Raw genomic sequence first — 22,897 nt, forward strand, 5'->3', positions numbered from 1 at the left:
CATAATCATGAACATATCCTAACTTTTTACACATAATTTTACTTTCTGAAAAGTAGGTGCATGTAAATTAATGCTGTGAATTTACATAAGTATGGTATTGTGTCATAGTAAACATAATCTGTCCTCCACCAATTTCCTGCCATAATGCACACAGCACTTACATATATGAAGACACCGGTAGACATCTTTGGTCCAACATGTTCTTCCACAGCCATGAGCACAGACAATCAAGAATTTGCTTCAACCCACATAATATCTCCTTGCTGCTTCATGTGTACAAACAACCATGAATATCACCCAGAAATTGTCAATAATACAAGTAAAATGCAAATTTATGGTTCTGGTATAAAGGTGAAAAGCAACATGAATGGACTGAAGGAGAAAAGCTGAACAATGGGTTTGTATTCTGTTTTGCAAATATAAAAAAATAAAAAAGTGGGAAAAATAAGGTTGTGTGCCACACCCCTGTGTCTGGACCAATATTAAAGGAACATAACATCCATATGCTGAGTACAAGTAGGCCCTATAAATATCGCAGTAAGTGTTTGGTATAATTTACAAATTGGTTTTATTATTAATGACAAATGTTAACGGCACCCACAATAAATAAACTCAAATACAAGCACAATGCTCTTTGTCTTGTGGAATGCCGCCAAGGTAGGACTAGGTCAGTTCAATAATTTACCCACTATATTACCCAGAGAGGGAAAGAGGGAAGAAGGGTAAAAAGTCAGAATGACTGGATGCAAAAAAAATTAATTTGCAATGACAATGACACATAGATAACAAAACAAAAATGCACCTGTACTCTTTCACCGACGCAAAAAACAAAAGCTTTCTTTACTTCCATTCGTACGTTTCTCAACTACTTAATTACTGTATAATATATATAATAAGATACATTAATACACATCTGTTTACAATAAAAAAATTCATGTATTCGATTTTTATAACTTTAATTGCAATTTGACGATTCTTTCACATCGCTGATACTCTTGGTATTTCTTCTTACTTACTGCTGCTGTAAAATCAGCACAATGTAGGTTTGTCCTGTTGAACACGCTAAAATTCCGAAGATGCTAAGCACTTTTATTATTGGTTCTCAGTTAAAAAAAAAAAACTAGAAAAACAAACAAGCCTGACTCTACACTGTATTTACACTTGACAGCTGTCAATCATCAGTAATGTTAGTCATGTTGGTAGCGCCATCATCAACCAGCAAGAATAAGATTAGAAGTACCAACAATTAAAAAAATTCATTACAGCCCATTCACTGGATTTTTAATTTTTTTTTACAAAATAAAATCTGCACCGATTTCCTGTACAATATTTTTTGGTGTTTTACAGTCTAAGCGGTTTTGGTTCACTATCTGCCACAGTAGGGACATACCATCACAACCCACCTTGATTTATCTGCAATATTGTTACAGCTCATACCAGACAGAACACGACATACTGTAATTTGGATACTCTCCCATTACAGATATCACCAACCAAGAGATATCTGCATTAATAACCATTCTACACATCCCACGCAATAAGGGAAAGCATAACCACTCTTGGCCATCAGTTAAAAACTATTCTGTGCAACCCAGATGATTATATTAACACCCACATGTCAAGAAATGTATGCATGATGTAACAGCTCTGGAGTGTACATTTCTGAAATGAGATGGCATAACAATTCCTTCTGTTTATCTGCAAAACTCTCTTATGGAAAAAATCCAATGGACATAGAATTTACATTTATTTTCTCTCTACAGCTTCTGTTTGAAACATTTTTTCACCGCAATAAATATTTAGAACTCCTCAATATTAACACTTTGCGGACCGGATGCCTAGGTCTAGGCATTTGGGTTTTAAACGTGGCAGACCGGTCACCTAGATTTAGGCTTTTAGGACACGTTATGTTGCAACACACTATTCCCCGCTTTGGTGGCCACGTGTCTGTAAAAGTACTGCGTAGCTGACTTTCGGAATGCTTGTTTTCCGAGTCAGCAACGTGACCACTCTCTATTCCCCTTTCACACTAAAGAAAAGTCCCTTTGTTCAAGTTGAAGCTTCTATGTGTGAGGCATGATATTCTCAGTGTCAACATGGCTCAGAGACGAAAGCAGCTGAAGGCCACGCGAGCTCTCGGAGAAGAAGAAATCTGTGATTTGATCTCCGATGAGTTATCTGACTTGCCAACTGCTTCATCTTCTGAGAGCGAGGCAGTGTCAGTGGCAGTGACAGGGGGCCCCAAAATATTGTGACCAAAAGAGAAAGTGAAAGTGACACTGAGAGCTCCGATGAAAGTGCGAGAGCTAGCATTGCGGGGACAGCCACATGGGCGTAAAGTGGACAAAACACCCACTTTGGGAAAGTTTACTGGTGATCCAGGGGTGAGACAAATGCCATCGGACTCTACGCAAGTGTCTGAAGTGGCTGAACTGTTTTCTGGAGATAGTTTCTTTGACATGTTGTGTCAGGAGACCAACAGATACTATCTCCAACACCCTGAGGCGTACGACAGTACCTATAAGGTGTTGAAGTGGGTGGATGTCACTTCAGCAGAAATGAATTTTTTTTGGCAATAATCATTCTAATGGGGTTTACAAAGAGGGATAATTTGAAAGACTATTGATCCACTGATCCATTTTTAGAAATTCCCATTTACGGCAAACTCATGAGTCGTAAGAGATTTGAACAGATATGGTGGTTTGCATTTCAATAATAATGAACTGCAACCACAATCAATGGGCAGGCTTTTCAAAATTCAGTCCTTATTAGACTTTTTCGTTGAGAAATTTCAGACAGTTTATAAGCCAGAGCAGCAACTGTCTTTGGACGAATCTGTGATTCCTTTGAGTGGAAGGCTTCGTTTTCGAATGTATAATCCTGGGAAACTCACAAAGTATTACCTACTCGTTCATGTAGTCACAGAAAGCACTTCAGGCTATATTGGAAATTTATTCCGGTGAAGGCAAGAAATTGCAAGAAACTATTGTTTCCATTTTGGATCCCTATCTGGATCAAAATTATCACGTTTATCAAGATAATTTTTATAACAGTGTGGCAACTGCAGAATACCTACTTTCAAGGAAAGTACATATTTGTGGTACAATTAGGGTGAACAGAGGCCTTCCTCCAGATCTGAAAGAGGAATGTAAATCCCTGAAACGTGGTGACACCACATTCAGGAGGAAGGGGGACATTCTTCTTCAGTCCTGGAGGGATACTCGCGTTGTGAATATGATTTCCACTATTCACAATTCGAGCATGGTCGATGTTCAAAGACGACATGGGCAAGTGAAGAAGAAGCCTCTTTGTATTTCTCAGTACAATATGTTCATGAAGGGAGTTGATAGAGCCGACCAATACTTGGCCTATTATTCCCTTCCTAGGAAAACAGTAAAATGGATGAAGAAAGTTGCCTTGTGGCTTATAAATTGTGCCCTTTTCAATTCATTTTTGGTTTTCAAAGAGCTAAACGAAAATTCAACTTTGAAATACAAGGCATTTCTCATGAATGTGGCAAAAGCCTGGGCTACAGACCTCACGGTGGCGGCAGAACCTGCATCAGACACAGACGTAGTACGACCGGGACCATCTACTCCCACCCCACGGAGGCCTCATATGGACCCCCCTGGGCGACTCTCAGGTGATATGCGGAAACATACCCTTGTGAAAATTGTGATGAGCGAACAATCGACAGGGAAGTATCCTAGGCAGTGCCGTGTGTGCGCTGTGCACAAGAAGTGAAGCAAGACTTCCTACGTCTGCAAGTTCTGTGTCATGCCTCTTCACAGAGGGGAATGTTTCCAGAAATATCACACTCTGAAGCACTTCTAGGAGCTCTGGTAAGTCTTCGCCAAAAATTTTAGTTTATAAAATTAATTAGGAGATTTTATATTAATTTTTAAAATGAACAGTGCACAAGTTAGGGTAGTAGGTTTAAAAACGCCGGTCCCCAGGGTGATTTAAAAATTTAAATCACCGGTCCGCGAAGTGTTAAATATCATGAAAATCTATTCAGTTATTCTTGAGTTGCTATATGCAGTCAGAGTGAAAGATAACTGAATTTTTTTGAAACATTTAATTGTGAAGGGGCCAAAAACCATTCTAGGACAACCAAAGAATATGAACATTCTATCAGCCACAGGGAATGAACTTATCAAGAACCATCCTAGGGCACCCACAGGATAGGAATAATCTGAATGGCCATTAGATGGTGACATGCTCCATACGTCATTCTCCGCCATCAACAGGTTCTGGGCATACTTGTGAGCCAGGCTTAACTAGCCACAGAATAAACACTTTCATTAGCTATTTCACAACAGAACATGAGCAATGCTTGGTCACCCAAATGACAGTGGGACTTACATTGGATTAGCCACTGCTATGCAAAATATCCATTAACATACAACAAATTACCACATCCACCTGTTACCCACACCAGGTACCAGCTGTAGAGGTGTATTGCTAGCAATTACGAGTCAGCAATACTGATGGTTAACAAGATAAGCCAGGTATTCACATACATACATCACAGGCATGTCAGGGTATCCATACAGGACGGATATGTCATACCAATATGCGACATATGTCACAAGCCGTGTCGGGTATGTACCTATATGAACCAAAGCCTTACTGTAGCCCTTTTTGGTGGTAACCAAAACCCGCAGCACGAACTGTTATGCAAATACCATTTATCAAAACAATTGGCAAAAACTCTTATGGATCGCATGCTGATTGGAAAATAGTTCACCAATCAGCAGCACATACTTCTATAATGACTTTATTTTGGTTGGCAGTTAGGTTGGGCAGGGAGAACTGCGTCAATGCTAGAGACTCCCTGGTGGGAAAGATGTTGAGCTGTTACTATGTGCCAGGCTCAGCATGCTCCCTGATAGACTCTCGTCGTCAGGGTATGACTCTTTGGATGCCTCTGCTATGGCCAACGCACTAAAACACAGAAAGTAAAGTTATATAAAAACATACCTCCTAATGACAGATGCCTGAAGATGACCCAAGAAAACGGTTGAAACATGTAGCATTACCACCAGCAGCTAATAAAAACAAATGTTGACACAGTAGTGTCTATTTTATCCCTTTCAGAATTATTGTTGTGTAGACTGTCCCATTATATACAAAGGTGGATAAAAAGTAGTGGCAACACCTCTATAGTTCTAAAATGACTTTATTACCTGAGGTAAACATACTTACGAGTTGGCCAGGGAAGGTTATGCATTCAAGCAATTGTAATACTGCAGACAGCAGTAGTTGTGAATATGTAAATTGTGCGATTGTAAGAGCGAATGTGCAATAAAATTCGCTATATCAAATATGGCGTGAAGTTATTTGTCGCGTTATACACCCACCACGTGTATGTGTACCACCTTCTGCCAAATTTGTGGAAGGCGTCGTACACCATCAGCATGTCCACTTCTGTTGATGTCCACCAGTGAACGCCCTACAGCACAAATAATCTCCTCTCTTGTGTTTAACGTGTCCCTCGCAGTGGTTCTTTCATTTTGGCAAAGAGATCATAATCAGGTGAGTATGGCGGATGTTGCAGTATCTCCCATCGCCAGCGGCAAAGGAGATCCTTCACAGTGTCAGCAGTATAAGCCCTTGCATTGTCATGATGGACGAAGATGATTATGCAGGAAATTGAAGTAGTAGGCAGCATTTACTGTCTGTTGTTGAGGTACAGTGTCGTGCAGTATCACTCCATCAATGTCATATGTCACAATGAACTTCGCCTTCACATTATTCTGTGTAGGGCCCACTTTCTTTGGACGAGGAAATGCTTCCATTCATTTGATTGTCGCTTCAAGTGCGGTTTGTATGAGCGAGTCCAAGTTTTGTCCAGAGTGACGATCCTTTCAAGGAAGTCGTCACCTTCCTTCTGGTACCAGTCCAACAAGTCCTGTGCAATTGCATAATGTTGCCACTGTTGCACCTCGGACATTGTATGGGGTACCCAATGCGCTGCGGTATCCAAGAATATCATGCAGAATGCGGAGCACGGTTCTGTGACATATGCCTACCTCAGCAGCTAACTCCCACGCAGTCCATCGACGATCGACATCCAGCAAAGAAGCAAGAAGCTGAATTGTGTGGTTGTCAACATGGTGTTGTCCTGAACGACGGCTGTCCTGAATGGCATCCCTCCCTTCATGGAACAATTTCACCCATCATGCCACTGTGCGATATGGCAAAGCAGCATCACCACATGCTTCCTGCAGTCCCTGATAACAGCTTTGTGCACTACGACCTCGTGCAACTTCAAATTTTATTCAGGAGCGTTATTCTTGTTTCGTAAATATGTTAGGGTGCTTGTACTGCACTTCAAGATGATGCACAATGCAATTCAATGAAACACAACCAGAGCCACTCACTGTACTATTTCAACTGAACTGCTATCAGCTACAAACAGCACTAGTGCCACCTGATGCACATCTTTCATGTTACAGCAGTGCTGCCACTACTTTTTACCCAACCCTTGTATCTTTCATATGGCATACAATTGGATGTATACCATAAAGGTTAGAATAACAAAAAGTACTTAACTGAATCTGTTTACACAAAACCTGTAGTAAAGTTTATAAACACAAATAATTGACTAATTTTCTATTCAGAATGTTCCAATACTTTTCAACACTACTTTAGAATATGTCATCAGGGAAGTCCAAGATAATCGGGAGAGGTTGGAATTGTATGGAAAACATCAGCTATTGGTTTATGATAATGATGTTGACATAATAACATAAAGAAGAACTCTGAAACATTATTATAAACTAGTAACCAAGTAACAGAAAAATTAAGTGTTATATTCCTGCCATTTTCATAGTCATAAACAAACAAGACTGTAAAGGGTGTACTCCACAATAAAAAATTACCAATGGTGTTCTCACAGTTAATTGAGCATACTTAAAAACAGGAACAAAAAGAGGCTCCGTGTGAAACTGCCTACTTTCCTTTGATACATGGACAGCACAGAAAATTCACCCAACAAATCTTCTATTGTTGCAAGTGTCACTCAACATAATCACTAATGCACTGACATGAGCACTTACTTACTTACTTACTCACTCATGGAGCTGAGCTCTTCTGGAGGAGCTGCCAATTCTGCAGCTACTCAAGAATTTCCCAGCATTTTATGGAACCAGAAGGTTCATTACCATGTTCACAAGAGCCCTCCACTGGTCCCTATCCTGAGCCAGATCAATTCAATCCATACCAACCCATCCCATTTCTCTAAGATCCATTTTAATATTGTCCACTCACCTATGCCTTGGTCTTCCCAGTGGTCTCTTTCTCTCTGGCTTTCCCACCAATATCCTATACACATTCGTCACTGACATGAGCACTGCAGAGTATAAACAAACTGAAGAACGTTCAGTGGTGCCAACTGAAGTTTTCAATGTAGCCAACAAAAACTTTATTCCTCAATTTCTTAGTGTTTCCATTATTTTGTTCACCCTCCCATATATGTTATATGAGAGCTGGGTGTATCCTGAATTCATATGGTAGTACATTTCATCAAAGGAACTAACCTAAAGCCAAGCCTAGCTGACTCTTCATCAAACTGTTCCAGTTCACGATCTTGTCTCTCGTGAAGCAAACGAATTCTCTCTGACCTCTCCTGAAGAAACTGCTGCGTCTCCAGCTCCATCTGTTACCATAGTAAATAAAAATCATTGTTAATTGCTTCATTAATATATCTATTTGCCATAAGGATTACAAATGATGTTTACAAATAAATTCAAATACAATGAAATCATTCTATAATAAATTTCTTCTTAACATTCATCCACCCTTTATCAAAGTGCTGCACTATTCTCAATGGGATACCGCACCTTTCTGTGACCTTTATATCCTCCCTGGGTGTAAGACAGTTTGTTATAATTTAAGGTCTCACAAATATTTGCTGCACCATGTCCATACTGGTGAAAAAGTGATGTGAACTTATGTAACAGGTTCAAACCACTGGGTGAACAATATGACTAATGTAACAGGTAACCACAATTTCTGAGAATTGTTATCAGCCCGAGTTGAACACATGTTACTGAATGGAGCAGCAAAAATTGAGAAAATGGCAATGCAACTCATGGAAAGACTGAGAAACTTAACAGCATGCCAGTCTTCTCACAATTGTGTTGTCGAGTTGTTCCCTAGTGTCAGCCGATCTATAACATGCTTCAGTGATTCATTTGTTTCTTAAGATGGCACAGGTTAATTAATTGGGCAAGAGCCTGGTATATATGACAAATGCCACCCAGATTATGCTAGGGAGGGCAAAATAAATCTGACTTGGGAAGGAGTCTGGATCCTGGTTAAGTTATTTATAAAGAATATAAGGACCTCAGTTTAAACTGTCACAGAAGAATGGATGCACCAAATGTTTCCTTTTCCTAATACTGTATTTAAGTATCCTGTTGCATTAATATAGCATTTATTTGACATGTATTTCTGTCTTAAATGCAACTAAATATATAGTCACCCTTCTTCAACATTACATGGTTTGCCTGTATACATCAATTATCAGGTGTCTTCTATCTTGCTAAAACTGTTGCACTGCATGTCAAAATTTTGTATTGTGTGTGTGAACGCAATATTTCCTGATTAAAATTAATTGACTTTAATTAAAACAAATTAACATCCCAATAATTTCCTTAAGGTCGTTGTCCTATCTTCTCATGCCATCTCAACGACTACGATATTATGACAGGATCAGATTATTATCTTCCACTGCAGAAGGCAAGCACATGAAATAAATAAAAAAAAACAATCATGCATTATGTTGGACGAACATACCTACTTAAGATGATGCAAAAACTAATCAATCATAAGTTTTTTCAGTGTGCACCTGCTATTCTGCAAACCAGTTGTCAGCTTGAAATTGGCGATATTTCTCAGAAATTGCAGTCGCATTGCGGTTGCCAATTTCCTTGGTGTGTCCTCACCCTTACTGACAGCAATTTTAAATCTTCTAACACTGCATAATCAAAGAAACTAAAATAATCTCTGCTGATTGGTGGAAAAATAGAAAATGTGTCAATGTGATGCTCTGATGCCAGCTGAAGGATGGACAGATTATAGACTTGTCGTCTTTTGCTTTTGCTGGTCCAATGACTGAGGTTACCTCATTCTAAGAGACCCAACAGAGTAGGTGTCTCTCCCGTCAAGTGAGGAGGAAGAGAGATCCACTTTCCAAAACGCCGTGTTTTCTAGTTTTTATAATACTGGACTGGACAAAGTCTAAAAACTCAGTAAATCTTGAGTATTATACTCCACTGTCAGAACCCTCTAGAAATATGACTGCCATACCTTCTGCTCAAGTAATGCCCTTCGGACAGATACCCTGTCCTCCAGTTCCTTGCGCTCTCTATTTCGTTGAGCTTCAGCCTGCATCTTGTTCTTGGACTGGTATGCCATCAGGATTTCCAGTTCATAGTGTAGTCGCTCCTTTAAGTTCTGACACTGAACTTCCTGTGACTCGTCCAATCGGATCTGTTGCATCACACAAATTTTCAGATATGCTGACAAGAAATAAAATTCCATAAAATATGAGACATTACATATAAAAGTGACAGAATAATCCATAAAGCCCACATACAATTCTCTTTCTTTTCATTTGCAACACATGACAGGCAAACTGACAGAATAATCCATCAAACACACACAATTCCCTTTCCTTTCATTTCATTTACAACACACCATTAAGTGTTGGTGTTTTACAATCATGCTTTGCAGACAATACGTGACTTTCGACAGTTATCTATTTTGGGTGCAGGCCTATTGCAGATATTTTAATTCCTCCTACCTTTATATTGGCTTCTAGAAATCATTATGCTTACATTTATGTATGTAGGTAAGCCAATAAGTAAGTTACAAATGGATATAGAACTTAAACAAATATGAGTACTGATTTGAAAAATGTTTTTATTTCTCACCCTGTACACTGAGGCACTTGTCCCATTGTTTCACAAGCCTCTGAAAACCAGTAGCATAAAATTCTTTGGGCTGCTGTCAGAACCATGCGGTGACTTCCCTTTCTACAGCTTCATCGTTGGGAAAATGTTCAGCTGAAAGATGATGCTTAAGAGGGCCAAACAAATGGAAGTCACATGACAGGTTAGGTTTTCACAAAGTCTGTGCACGATGGGTGCTGCGCATGCTGACCCAACAACACAAAATGCAAAGAATGGGTCTGGCATTACAGCATCTCAATCACTACCATGATGGACACAATATGCTAGCCTGATTTATCACAGGTGATGAGTAGGGATCGGATTTTAATGCAAATGCATATTTCTTTCTTGCAACCAGAAAGTATGCTCGTTTGGATATATGTATGAATTACTTCATTTCTTAAATTTTGGACATGGTTTGATGGTGCATATAAATGCATATTTTGCCTGTTTTATGAATAAGCATCATATTTTTGAAGATCTCTATTTATACTGCATATTTCCTTTTTATAATGTTTATCATACATATTTTTTAATTTTATGTTCAAATTTTCAACCATGGTCATGTTTATACAATTTTTCTTTTCCATGTTAGAATATGTTGCATATTTGACTCGACATTTCGTCACGAATCATGTTTCTGATGCAATACCCAGGACAGGACTTCCCCGATCTCTCTACTCGTAACTTGCCTCATCCGCGTACCATCAAAGTGGCCGCAAAGAGATCAGTCGGAAGCGTTCACATGTAGCCGCTATCAACGTAATACTATTCAACCGATAAGGGACTTCACTTATTTATTTCCGAAGTCTCCATGAGGTTCGTTACACTTCATTTGAAGCTAGGGGCCATTCACATTAGTGGTGACTAGTCTGTAGTTAAGTTTGTTTAGCTATCTGTAGTCATGCCGAAAGTGAAAGTAAGCCAGAAAACCAAATTACAGCTGTATCAGCAGGAGTTCAAAGGAGAGATGATAAGTATGGATAACGGAATTCTTTATTGCGGAGCGTGTCAGAAAACAGTTGGCTGTGAAAAACGCTTTCAAGTGCTTCAGCATTTGAACACTAATATACACAAAGAGAATATTAAAATTAAATCCACGAAAAGTGCTCCTGTTTAAAAATTGCTTAGTGAATTTTCTAATAATAATATTATATTTTAGCGTCCTGTTGCACTGATTCTTGTCCATGATATGTATATTCGCTGTCTTGTAGTGCACTCAATCTCACATGTCACTTCACTACATGTTTCGGCATCACTGTGCCATCTTCAGGTGTGTTATTTACGTCAAGCTATTGCATTGCTTGCCATCATGTGTCGTTCATAAAATTATCTAAAATGCACTCTCTTCACTAACTATAATGAAATTTATATATATCAAAATTTGTTAATGTCCATCATCTTACACGTCTTAACTCAAACTTGCATACTACGTCATTCTTCCACAATGGGAGTCATTCTTCCTATATTTTGTGTATATTGTGTCTTATGATGTGTCCCTTTTTGGCTGCAAGCACTGTAATCAAATTTTCTGCTTGTTGACAAGTTGGGGTCTTCTGTGAAAAGGTATCTGTTAAAGCGCCGTACAGAAAAGAAGCCTTTAAAGCAGTAGCAACGAGTGCTCCACTTCCGCCAGAAGAAATTTTAACACGCTGGGGCATGTGGCTGTGTGCAGCGAGTTATTATACTGAACATTTAGAAACAGTTAGGAATGTCATGAATACATTGATCCCAAAAGTGCAGCATCAATTCAAATTGCCCAAGATGTACTAAAAAATGCAGAACTAGAAACTAATCTTTCCTATATATCTGCTCACTTCTCTCATCTTCCATCCGCTATTTCCTCACTGGAGGCAAGCAGTAGCAATACTACTTTGTATCAGTCGTTAAGTGTGTTCAAAACCACTAGTTCCAAATTGAATTCGGTTCCTGGAAGAGCTGGTGAAGTAGTAAAGGAAAAAGTACACAGCATTCTTTAAAAAAATCCAGGATATGAACAAATTTGTGAAATTGAAGAAATTTTAGCCGGTAAACATACGGAACTGCCAAGTAAAAATCACTAACAGTGGAGCAAATAGCAGCTTTTGTACACACGCCCCTTAGTTCCTGTGAGGTGGAAATAAGTTTTCTTACCATAAGGACATCGTATGAGACAATAGGAGGCAACTAACTATGGAAAACCTAAAATATTTAGTAATTGTGAACTGCAGCAGAAGAGACGTTGAAAGTTTGGAGAGCTAAATGTACCACTGGTTTTTTAAATTTGTAATGAAATATGTTGGCTTTGTTGCATGATTTGTATTTAAGTATAGCTTTTTATTGCAAGTGAATCATTCAGTGATTACATAAAATGATCTTAAATATTGATTTGTTGGTCTCAAAATAATGTAAAATCAATTTTAATATTTGGTATAAATTTCTATGTGTATATTTTAGTGCATATTTCAGAAGTTTTTCATGCATAAATGCATATATATATTTAAGATTTTATTAGGGCATAAAAATCCGGCCCCTAGTGATGAGTCTTGCTCCAAGTGACTTCCATTTGTTTGGCCCTCTTAAACATCATCTTTCAGCTGAATATTTTCCCGACAATGAAGCTGTAGAAAGGGAAGTCACCGCTTGGTTCTGACAGCAGCCCAAACAATTGTTTGCTGCTGGTTTTCAGGGGCTTGTGAAATGATGGGACAAGTGCCTCAATGTACAGGGAGATTATGTTGAGAAATAAAAGCATTTTTCAAATCAGTACTCTTATTTGTTTAAGTTCTATTTCCATTTGTAACTTACTTATTGACTTACCCTCATAAATTTAACAGACTAAAATATATTCTGGTATATCAAAAACATCTAAAACTGCTGTAGCTCTAATGTAAAAACACACCATCATTATCAATTTCAAAGGGGTGTAGAAGCAATCTTTAGAAAATGGTATTTATGACATCAGAATTGCTCACCGACTGTTTCTGAAGCATTTCGGCAATGCTCTGCTCATACTGGTCACCAAGCAAGGCAAGCTTCCTACGCTGTTCTTCCTTCAACTTCTTAATCACCGCCTTTTGTTCATCCTTTGCTGTTGTTTGAAGGATCTGCGCCTTCAGAGCTTTGTACTGGCGTGTCTGTATCTTACACGTTTCACGGAACTGTTTTCGGATTTGCATCTCCTTTTGCTGAAACATGAATATAATTTTATTGTTTACCTTACAACTTCCAGTATATGTTGTCAATAATCAATACACTGATAACTATGTTAAAATGTGGGATATGAGGTTCTCACAGCAGTGGTTATGAAGAGTTCTACCTTCTGGGAAATAACATTGTGTAGTCTGCTAAAGTCAAGTGACATTTCAGAGGAACATGTGGCATCCATCTTCAGTGTTACAGAATAAACCAAACAAGGAACTAACATGAAAGAGTCAGCAGGCTTGCTGAAGATTAAGATGACATGTTCTTCCAAAATGTTGACTTTCAATGGACTACATGGCATTATATCCCAGAAAACAGAACTCCTGTAAGATAAAATGTTTTCGGACATATGGTGCACGTGAACATTTAAATAAACAAATTATAAATCATTCCATCCAATGTGACCTGTAAGTTTTTTACTACGTAAAAACTTAACACCCTTACATGTTTCGGTCTCTGTGGACCATCTTCAGAGGGCAAACATCACTACAAATAGGAAACCACTATCACATAATTTGTTTACATGCAAAGTATGTACACTTATATGTTACAACACACAGTACACAGAATAGAACGTTTCACAAAGACAGCAGTTTCCTGGGAATGTAAGTTTTAAAAATGTATAAGATTCCTTGATGCTAATTTAAAGTTTTTATTAAAAGTTTTTTAGATTGTCAATGATTAAAATTCGTAAACCATGCAGGCTCGTGTTCGTCCTCCCATCGTCTCTCTTATATGGGGCAGATATTGTGCCACCTGGCTATCTTGAAGTGGAGGTTCTTTATATCGTCCAGGGTTTGCTCGTGGCTACTGTGCTGTTTTCACTGTTCAATAATAATAAATAAATAAATAAATAAACAATAAATAAAGATAGAAGCATGTTAACTTTCTGGAGAGCTGAATTTATGGTCCATGGTGGGATGGAAAAGGGGTGGGAGTGGGACAAGGAACCATAGCCAGTCCACCATAAGCAACCTTCTATGGCAAAATCAGTAATCAGATTTAAAGGTGGAGACAATGAAACTGGAATAGCTATAAATGCTTCAGGAACTTGTTTCAAAGATGAACAAGATATCTCTGAGCATGGGGCAACTGACTTGTAATTTCATAAATACTGAGAATACAGTAACAGTGGCAGAATGCAATAACTGCGTCCAAGGGTGCCCTTGCAAAATTTTAACTATCATTTCCCCTTTTCAACTGCCAACTCTCTAGTAGTCTAATTTCCAGAATTAAAAACAGTTGCATAATTTCTTCATTCGTGTGTGTATGTATGTGCTCTGCAGTATCTGATTCAGCTGGAGTTCCTTCCAAGGACCACTTATTACGTTTTGAATATTCAGGTATGGGCTCTAAACAACTGGCTTCAGCATGCATTTGTGAGTTGACGAGCAATTAAAATGACATTAATAAAAGTCACATTTCCTACATTTTTACTTCCAGCTTGTCGGCCCCCACATTCCTATATGTCGTCAACTGTTCTTTCCTGATAGCTATTGGCAAATCTTAAAATGTCGAGCAATTATTGGAAAACTGACGGAACCATCATGGTAACATGCATGCATGATGCTCAGAAAAAAAGAAACAAGAAATGATGAAAGAATCTGAACCTGAGTCTTATAGGTGTTATCTCACCTTGAGACTCTTTGGCTGCTGCTTCAGTTCGAGGGCATGCTTCTTTCGCAGTTCCCTCTCTGAACGTTGCATGTAGTCCTGCTGGTTCTGCAGCTCGGTGCCATGCTGTCGCTGGATCTGTTCTTCACGTAACTGGTGAACTGCCTTTTGTTGCCGATATTCCAGCTCCTGAGTCTTCTCATGATGCCTCAATAGCATTGAGTGTGCCTGCTCAAGCTGCTGTTGGCGCTTATTCAGTTCCTGCGGCAATGACGTCAGAACTCACAAGTGATACACACTCAAGTTTTGACCATAAGCACATCAGATTTTCTAAAACAGTTGATAGTACATAAATTGGTTCATGGTCCAAGTTCCTTGCTCACTGTTTACCAATTTTTCAATCATTGCTATTAATACAACTGAAAAGATTTAAGCTTATTTCATGTTCTTAATTTAGTACTCATCATCAATTACATTACAGTAAGAACATTCTACACTGATTTGCCAATGCCAATACATAAGCTCATTTGACTGTAAAGAAATTTCCTGCCTTTCAAGTATCGGCATTGCTTGCTAGTATATCATGTCAGGGAATAATACACGTGACATGCAAAGGTGCTGATATAAATCGGAGTGATTAAGCCCAACCAAACCTCCTGAAGTCCTTACCTCTCGTAACAATTCCTGTTCGAGGCTATGGAAAATTAGTAACTTTTTTCTACGGAACTTGCGGATTTCAAGGTCAAGATATTCCTTTTGGCCCCGTATCAGCCGCTGCTCTTCCTGCGCTTCCAACTGTTTCAGGTTATCCTTCTGAGTTCTATTAACACATGTGTCACAAACACAAAAGGTTAAACCAACCATGATATGAACTTAGTACTATGCATGTTTGTGAAGAATTTGTAAATTTCATAAATGTGGTTAGGCAAGTGTATAGATAAATGGCTTGTATGTGCTTGTGCAGCATCAGAATAATGGCAAATGTTCCATGTACTGCCCATTCTTTATTGCCCTATTTATTTAATCACATTAAATATGTTACCAGGTAACACATAACTGCTGAAATCTCAAGAGGCTATAATGAACTAGGCATGTGGTTAGGATGATGGAAACAACGAATAAGTAAGTATGGAATATGATGGTGGGGGGAAGGCTCTTGGAAAGCACCTACTTGGAAGGCTGAGGAGGTAGGGTAAAAATATGATTAATCTTAGGGAGACTGGTTGTGAGGAAGGAAGTTGGATAAACTGGCACTGGATGTACAATAAGCAACCTTTGATATTGTGACATGTTGCGCAACGGAGAACCCCTCTCTACCCAGCAGCAACGTGGCAACTCAGGCCACAGTGACGTGGCGGATGAGTCAGCGCTCCCCTCCCCCCCTCTGCACGGTAACGTAAGATGGTATGAGGTAACAGCGTTGCTAGGCTATACGCAAACACGGTGACGTGGCACCGCTTCCTACTGTGACGTGGCACATAACAGGCCCACACGGCCCCTACATAAGAGAACTGCGCTGCTTGCGAGTTAGTTGTAATGTGGCTGTCGCCGAGTTCAGTAGTAGTCGAGTGAGTGTGTTATCAACAGTTCTCAAGGCAGCTACCTACGAGTTAGTCCTCAAGCTACCTCTGAGTTAGTTCCGAATCAGTTCGCGAGTTACGAGTTACCAGCATTTGTGATACTGCAGATAGCAGTAATTGTGAATCTGTAATTTGGGTGATTGTAAGTGCGAATGTGAATTAAAATTCGCTACATCCAATACGGCGTGAAGTTATTTGTCGCGTTACACACCCAACACGTGACAATATTAATGGTGTTCAATCTCAGGGGTTTTGTACCTGCAGTGTTGGTCATAAATATACAGATATGATGCTGCAAGAAGCACATTACAGCATTTACTGTGCAAATGTTATGGACTGTAACAACTGTCCAACAACTGTATGTCTTACAGCTGTCTTTCATCTTGCTTGATATCTGTTTTCATCAAGCACTACTAGTCAGTCATTCTCATACAATTCATTCATGTTTGCCCCACCCCCCCTTTCATTTCAAAAGTTCTAGGAAATAAAAGAAGGAAAATTGTATGTTAGATGATCGCTATTCTGGCCTATGCAGCAGGGGGCAGTATTTGGAACCAAACTTTCTGCAAGTGAAAATTAAATCAGAACTGTTGGTACTTGTATTTGAAAAAAAATATATCACATTTAAATAAAGTACTCCACACTTTAAACAAGGGCACAGAGGGTCATAAGCTTTCAAACCAACTTGTACTTAAACTGAAAAAGAACACAATGAATTTCCTAATTTCCACTCTTCATCATTAGGACGACAACTTCCGTGGTCTAGTGGTCAGAGTTCCTGGCTACAGATCCAAAGGTCCAGGTTCAATTCCCAGCACTACCATTTTCTGAGAAGTAGTGGGTCTGGAATGTGGTCCACTCAGCCTCGTGAGGATAGCTGAGGAGCTATTTCAAGGAAATAGTGGCTCCAGTATAGAAAACCGGGATTAACGGCTGTGGGGATCCGTTGCACCGACCATGGGACATCCTTTATCTGCGAAAGTTGGCACTAACTTTGCTGACAAGTGGCAGTCTCTCAGTCAGTATAGGTCACTGGCAGACTACAGGCCACAGAGTCATCATTAGGATTATCAAATCAAGGACAAGATGGGTGGGATATACAATACACAAGAGATGTCTGAACAGGGTCCAGTCTTCTTCATATGGTGCTGAATCTTCAGGTTCCAAAAAGCACAGAATGTGTTGAAAACTAAGTGACTCTCAGAATCTCAAGGACTTCATGCTATGCAGTTTGTCAAGTATGGTTCTAAAATATTTGGTCTGAGTTATATTAGAAAGAGAATATATGCATATAATATTTTAAGGAATCTCTTAAGAAAGCTCATACAATGTCATTACAACATCCAAATTCTACGAATGTTTCTAATGCATACAGGACGACAGAACTTATCTGCTTACTTGCATTACCAGTTTACCCTCTGTAAGTAACAGTACAAACTGTTACAGACTTACTGTAATGTGGCATCCCGTTGCCTCTTAGGGGTTGATTCATCTAGGCTTAGCTCCCGTTTCCACCTTTCCTTATTTGCTTTGTACTCCTTCTTCTTTTGTGTTTCAAATGCCTTACGATCTTGCTCTTGTCGCCCGCATATTTCCTTTTGCAGTTTCTTCTCAGCCGTCAGGTTTTGCTTCAGCTATGATACAAAATACACAGACCTATCAAAGAGTGTTTACTGCCAACAATAAAACAAAAAACAAACAAACTCTGTGATTTCAGTCTACATGCAAACCATACCAACCGAGTGACCGCTGCATGTCAGCAAAGTTTAGTGCCAACCTTTGCAGATAGAGGGTGTCGCGTGGTCAGCGCAACGAATCCCCACGGCCGTTAATTTCGGTTTTCTAGACCGGAGCCGCTATTTCCTTGAAATAGCTCCTCAATTATCATCATGAGGCTGAGTGGAACCTGTTCCAGACCCACTACTTCTCAGAAAAAGTCTGGTAACGCCGGGAATAGAACCCGGACCTCTGGATCTGTAGCCAGGAAACTCCAAACAATACCGATGAAAAATTCATATGACTATGCATACAAAGTAAATGTTTTCCACAGTGACACAAACTGAACTGATAACATACACTTCTCTCTAGATTATACAATCATTATAGTGCTGTGTGATAACACAGCACTGCATGTGCCAGTGGCAAGTAGTATTAATTCTGCTGGTAGGTGGGATCTGCCAATAGTTGTCTGTGTTATCAGCTGTCAGCATTTTCAAGAAAGAAGCCCATGTAGGAAGCTTCTTGAAATCCATGTATTTTTTTCAATACTAGATGTCTTGACTGGATTGCAGGAACATGAAGCAGAGCCCTCAAGTCAGCTATATGATCATGCACAAATTTCTTTACACACCCATCTTGCTTTCCTTAACGTGTTTATAGTTCCATGGCAAAAAAAAAGTTAAAAAATTCCAATGGGGAAACCAAATGTAAAGAGGCAATTTGGAACACCAAAAAATAAAAGAAAGAAATAATGATATGTATTTCAGGAAAAACAAGGTGAGGTAAAATGATATGAATGAGCTGGGATAATGCAGTCGGTATAGCGACTGGCTACAGGCTGGACAACCACGGGATCGGAGTTCAAGTCCCAATAGGATCAAGAATTTTCTCTCCTCCACATTGTCCAGACTGACTCTGGGGTCCACTGAACCTCCTATCCAATGGGTACCAGCGTCCAGTGCATGAAACTGACCACTCACCTCCAGTTAGTGCTGAGGTCAAGAAAATGTGGAACTATACATCCACTCCCCAATATGCCTTCATGACACTGTGCTTAATTAGTTAAGCACAAGGACAACTTTACCTTTTTTAATGATATTGTGACGTGTTGCACTATGGATGAAGCCCCTCCCTACCCACCAGCCGTGACGTGCTGAGCGGAGCCAAAGTGAGCCGAGTCCGAGCACGCTGGTCACTATGCAAAGCGAGTAAACAGCGGTTGCTAAGCAAAGTGGGTAAACAGTGGTTGTGTCAGGCAACAGTGGTGCCTATTATGTAACTGTTTTCCCATTGTCCGGCTGAGGGTTTATAAGGGAACTACACAGCCGCTGAAGACAGTTCTCAAAGCAGCAGCCTATGAGTTGAGTGAGTTATGAGTCAACCAGTCAGTTGTAGGCCAAGCAATTGTAATACTGCAGATAGCAGTAGCTGTGAGATTGTATGAGCGAGTGTGAAATAAAATTCGTTATATCCAATAAGGCGTGAAGTTATTTGTCGCGTTATACACCCAACACGTGACAATATGAACTGCAGCAGTCCAGGATAGGGATATACACACACACACACACACACACCTGATAAGAAGAGTGCCACACTGTAACTACAGAAAGCTTTAAAATAAAATGTGTGATCTGTACATAGACAAATGCAGTAAATTCTTGACTAATTTCCTGCCATTTTATAACAATACCTTTTGTACTCCACATGGGTGAGTGGCAAATAGTTGCTTACAGCAATTTATAAGAAAATCTGTCAGTATTGGAGGACAAACCTTCTTTTCAAGCTCCTGCTGATGTCTTATCTGCAGCTTCTCCAGCTCTTTGCTGAACTGTTGCAGTAGAGACTCGTATTCTTTGTCCAATAGCTGTTTATGGTTTTCCATTTCTATCTTGCATCGTTCCTCCAGCTGGACAAACAATTATCTGCTTAGACTTCATATATTGCAACCATTACTTGTACAGTCATACCTCAGACTTACAACTTGATGAGTTTCCAAAAATGGATTGTAAGTTGAAAAAATCATTAGGCCAAATTCATCACAAGATGGTACATATGGGGTCAGATTATTATATCTCAAGGCTCTGACACATTTTTCAATAATTTACTCCTATTGCACTATAATTTTATTGTTTTGCCTTTTTTACACACATTTCTATCTGCATGGGATCACTGTCAGCATCATATACGATGGGGTACTCAAAAGAAACCGAACTAATTTTTTTTGTGGGCAGAGCTTTTGTAGTACCGCGTTTTGCCGCTATGAGTGCATAGATCTAACATTCCTGAGTTGATAAGCCAACTACCGTTGCTTCAGAAGATAAGGACTAGTTTCAGCAGAGTTTATAGTGACAACTGTTTTGTGTGATCGTCTTTTTGCAATGGCTGATTTTCGTGAACAGTGTGCGGCAGTGAAATTCTGCTTTTTGCTCGGGAAAAGTGGAACAGAAACTCTTGAAATGTTAAAAACGGCGTACAAGGACGATGCTATGGGGAAAACTCAAGTGTTTGAGTGGTTTTCCCGTTTCAAAAATGGTGAAATGTCAATTGATGACAAACCTCGTTCTGGTCGTCCTTCCACGGCCCGAACACATGAAAATGTTGAAAAAATTCGTGAAATCATCAAGGAAGATCGACGACGGACCACTGAAGAAATTGTGGAGCTGTTGGGAGTGACTTGGAGCTCAGCGGCCAGATTTGTGGGAGTCGGGTGACTGGTTTTTCCATCATGACAATGCCCCTGCTCACACAGCCCTGTCTGTACGACAATTCTTGACCAAAAATGGTAGGACCCCTGTTCCTCACCCTCCATACTCACCCGACCTTGCCCCGTATGACTTTTTTTTTGTTTCCTCGAATGAAAAGAGACATGAAAGGAAAAAACGACGGAGGCGCTGTCAAGCATCTCAAAAGATGAATTTAAACAATGTTTTGAAAAATGGAATAAAAGACTAGACAAGTGTATTAGTGTAAGTGGGAGTACTTTGAAGGGGATTGAAGGTTTGTGCTTAAAATTTGAATAAATAAGTTAAAAAAAATAAGTTCGGTTTCTTTTGGGTACCCCCTCGTATATTGCTCACATTTGTTATGTTATCACAACTTTGGTTTTATCTACAGTACTATCCACACAGACCATTCACAAAACTGTCTTAATACAAGCCATTTTCAAAGTGCCAAATGTTGTGCTGACAAATAAGTAATAAAAACTGACTGATCATTTACAGCTTCATGGTATGAAGAATGATTATAAGGCAATTTTTACTGCTTCAATTTCCAGAAGTGCACTGTGGAATCTCATCAAAGTTGTATTTATTCCTCCAGGTCAATCTTTTGCATTAAATTTTCTGCATGTAAGGCTTAAATACATTATTTTCTGGATTCAACTGTCAACATGTAATGAAAACAATATAATAACAAAATGAAAAAAAGTATTTTAAAAAAAAAAGAGGAAGTTAGTTGAACTTATATACAGTTGTTTTCATACTAGACACTCTGTCAATATTATTATGTAATTAACACATACAGTCACTTTGTAAGTTATGCAGGAAATGAGTTCCTCAAAATTATCACATAAATTTAAAACACATAAATCAAAGCTACTTTTCTATAAAACAAAGGCGAGATGTGTGCACAGGCCAAACCAACTCAAAGGGTAAAAATATGTAAAATATTTTGCTTAGTTTCATATTTTATTTCAGATTTTACACCATCGTGTGTAGCTTATAATGCGTCCAATGGCACACAGCCATTTTCTGTTACTGATCGCTTAATCATGTTGAAGTGTGAACTCAAATGAAGCAAATTAAGAAACTCTCTATTAATGACTGCAATACTTACTTACTTATTTACTCATGGAGCTTAGCCCTTCTGGAGGAGCTGCCAATTCTGCAGTTACTCAAGAATTTCCCAGCATTTTATGGAACCCGAAGGTTCATTACCATGTTCACAAGAGCACTACATTGGTCCCTATCCTGAGCCAGATCAATCCAATCAATACCATCCCATCCTATCTCTCTAAGATCCATTTGAATATTGTTCACCCACCTATGCCTTGGTCTCCCAGGGGGCTCTTTACTTCTGGCTTTCCCACAATATCCTATACGCATTCATCTCCACCATTCGTGCTACATGCCCTGCCCACCTCATCCTCCTTGACTTGATCATTCTAATTATACTTGGAGAAGAGTACAAGTTATGAAGCTCCTCATTATGCAGTTTTCTCCAAACTCCTGTCACTTCATCTCTCTTAGGTCCAAATATTCTCAATACCCCATTCTCAAACACCCTTAGTCTATGTTCCTCCCTTAATGTCAGAGCCCAAGTTTCACACCTATACAGAACCAAAGGTAAAACTATAGTTTTGTATATTCTAATTTTTATGTTTTTGGACAACAGACGAGAAGACAAAAGGTTCTGGACTGAATGGTAGCAAGCATTACCCAGGTTCAATCTCCTCTTAATTTCCTCCTGAATCAGGTTTCGATCTGTTATCGTTGTTCCCAAATATCTGAATTGTGCCACATTTTCAAAACATCTGTTTCCTATCTTTATATCATGATTTTGCCCTGCATTTTGGTGACAAGACAGCAACATACAGTTTTTTCAGTGTTTACTTCTAGACCAACCTCTTTACTTGCATCATTTAAAGTTTGTGTGTTTTTCTTTATGGTATCTACACTAACAACCAGAAGATTGACAACATAGGCAAATGCAAACAGCTGATGTGTCCCCTTTAATTTCAGTCCCACCTGGTTTCCTTTTACCTTCCTAATGGCATATTCTAAAGCAAAGTTGAAAAGGAGTGGCAATAATGCATCTCCTTGTTTTAGACCATTCTGGATA

The 22,897-nt window shown here is 39.2% G+C and overlaps 1 protein-coding gene across 5 annotated transcripts in view; it reads right to left on the minus strand.

Moving 5' to 3' along the window:
* Positions 1-3,921: 3,921 nt before the first annotated feature.
* LOC111874428 (serine/threonine-protein kinase Tao) overlaps positions 3,922-22,897 on the minus strand; it is a 43,141-nt gene continuing 24,165 nt past the window's right edge. For all 5 annotated transcript variants that reach the window (XM_023869928.2, XM_023869929.1, XM_033755448.1 and 2 more), the window contains 8 exons: positions 19,830-19,964; positions 17,792-17,973; positions 15,429-15,579; positions 14,781-15,020; positions 12,917-13,129; positions 9,319-9,501; positions 7,545-7,663; positions 3,922-4,947 (listed from right to left, as the gene is read on the minus strand). In XM_023869928.2, the coding sequence (XP_023725696.1) occupies positions 4,827-4,947; positions 7,545-7,663; positions 9,319-9,501; positions 12,917-13,129; positions 14,781-15,020; positions 15,429-15,579; positions 17,792-17,973; positions 19,830-19,964 (1,344 nt within the window). In that variant the 3' untranslated portion in view covers positions 3,922-4,826. The remainder of the gene's footprint in view (positions 4,948-7,544; positions 7,664-9,318; positions 9,502-12,916; positions 13,130-14,780; positions 15,021-15,428; positions 15,580-17,791; positions 17,974-19,829; positions 19,965-22,897) is intronic.

The sequence above is a fragment of the Cryptotermes secundus genome, unplaced genomic scaffold, assembly GCF_002891405.2.
Source record: "Cryptotermes secundus unplaced genomic scaffold, Csec_1.0 scaffold273, whole genome shotgun sequence".
Classification (NCBI taxonomy): domain Eukaryota; kingdom Metazoa; phylum Arthropoda; class Insecta; order Blattodea; family Kalotermitidae; genus Cryptotermes; species Cryptotermes secundus.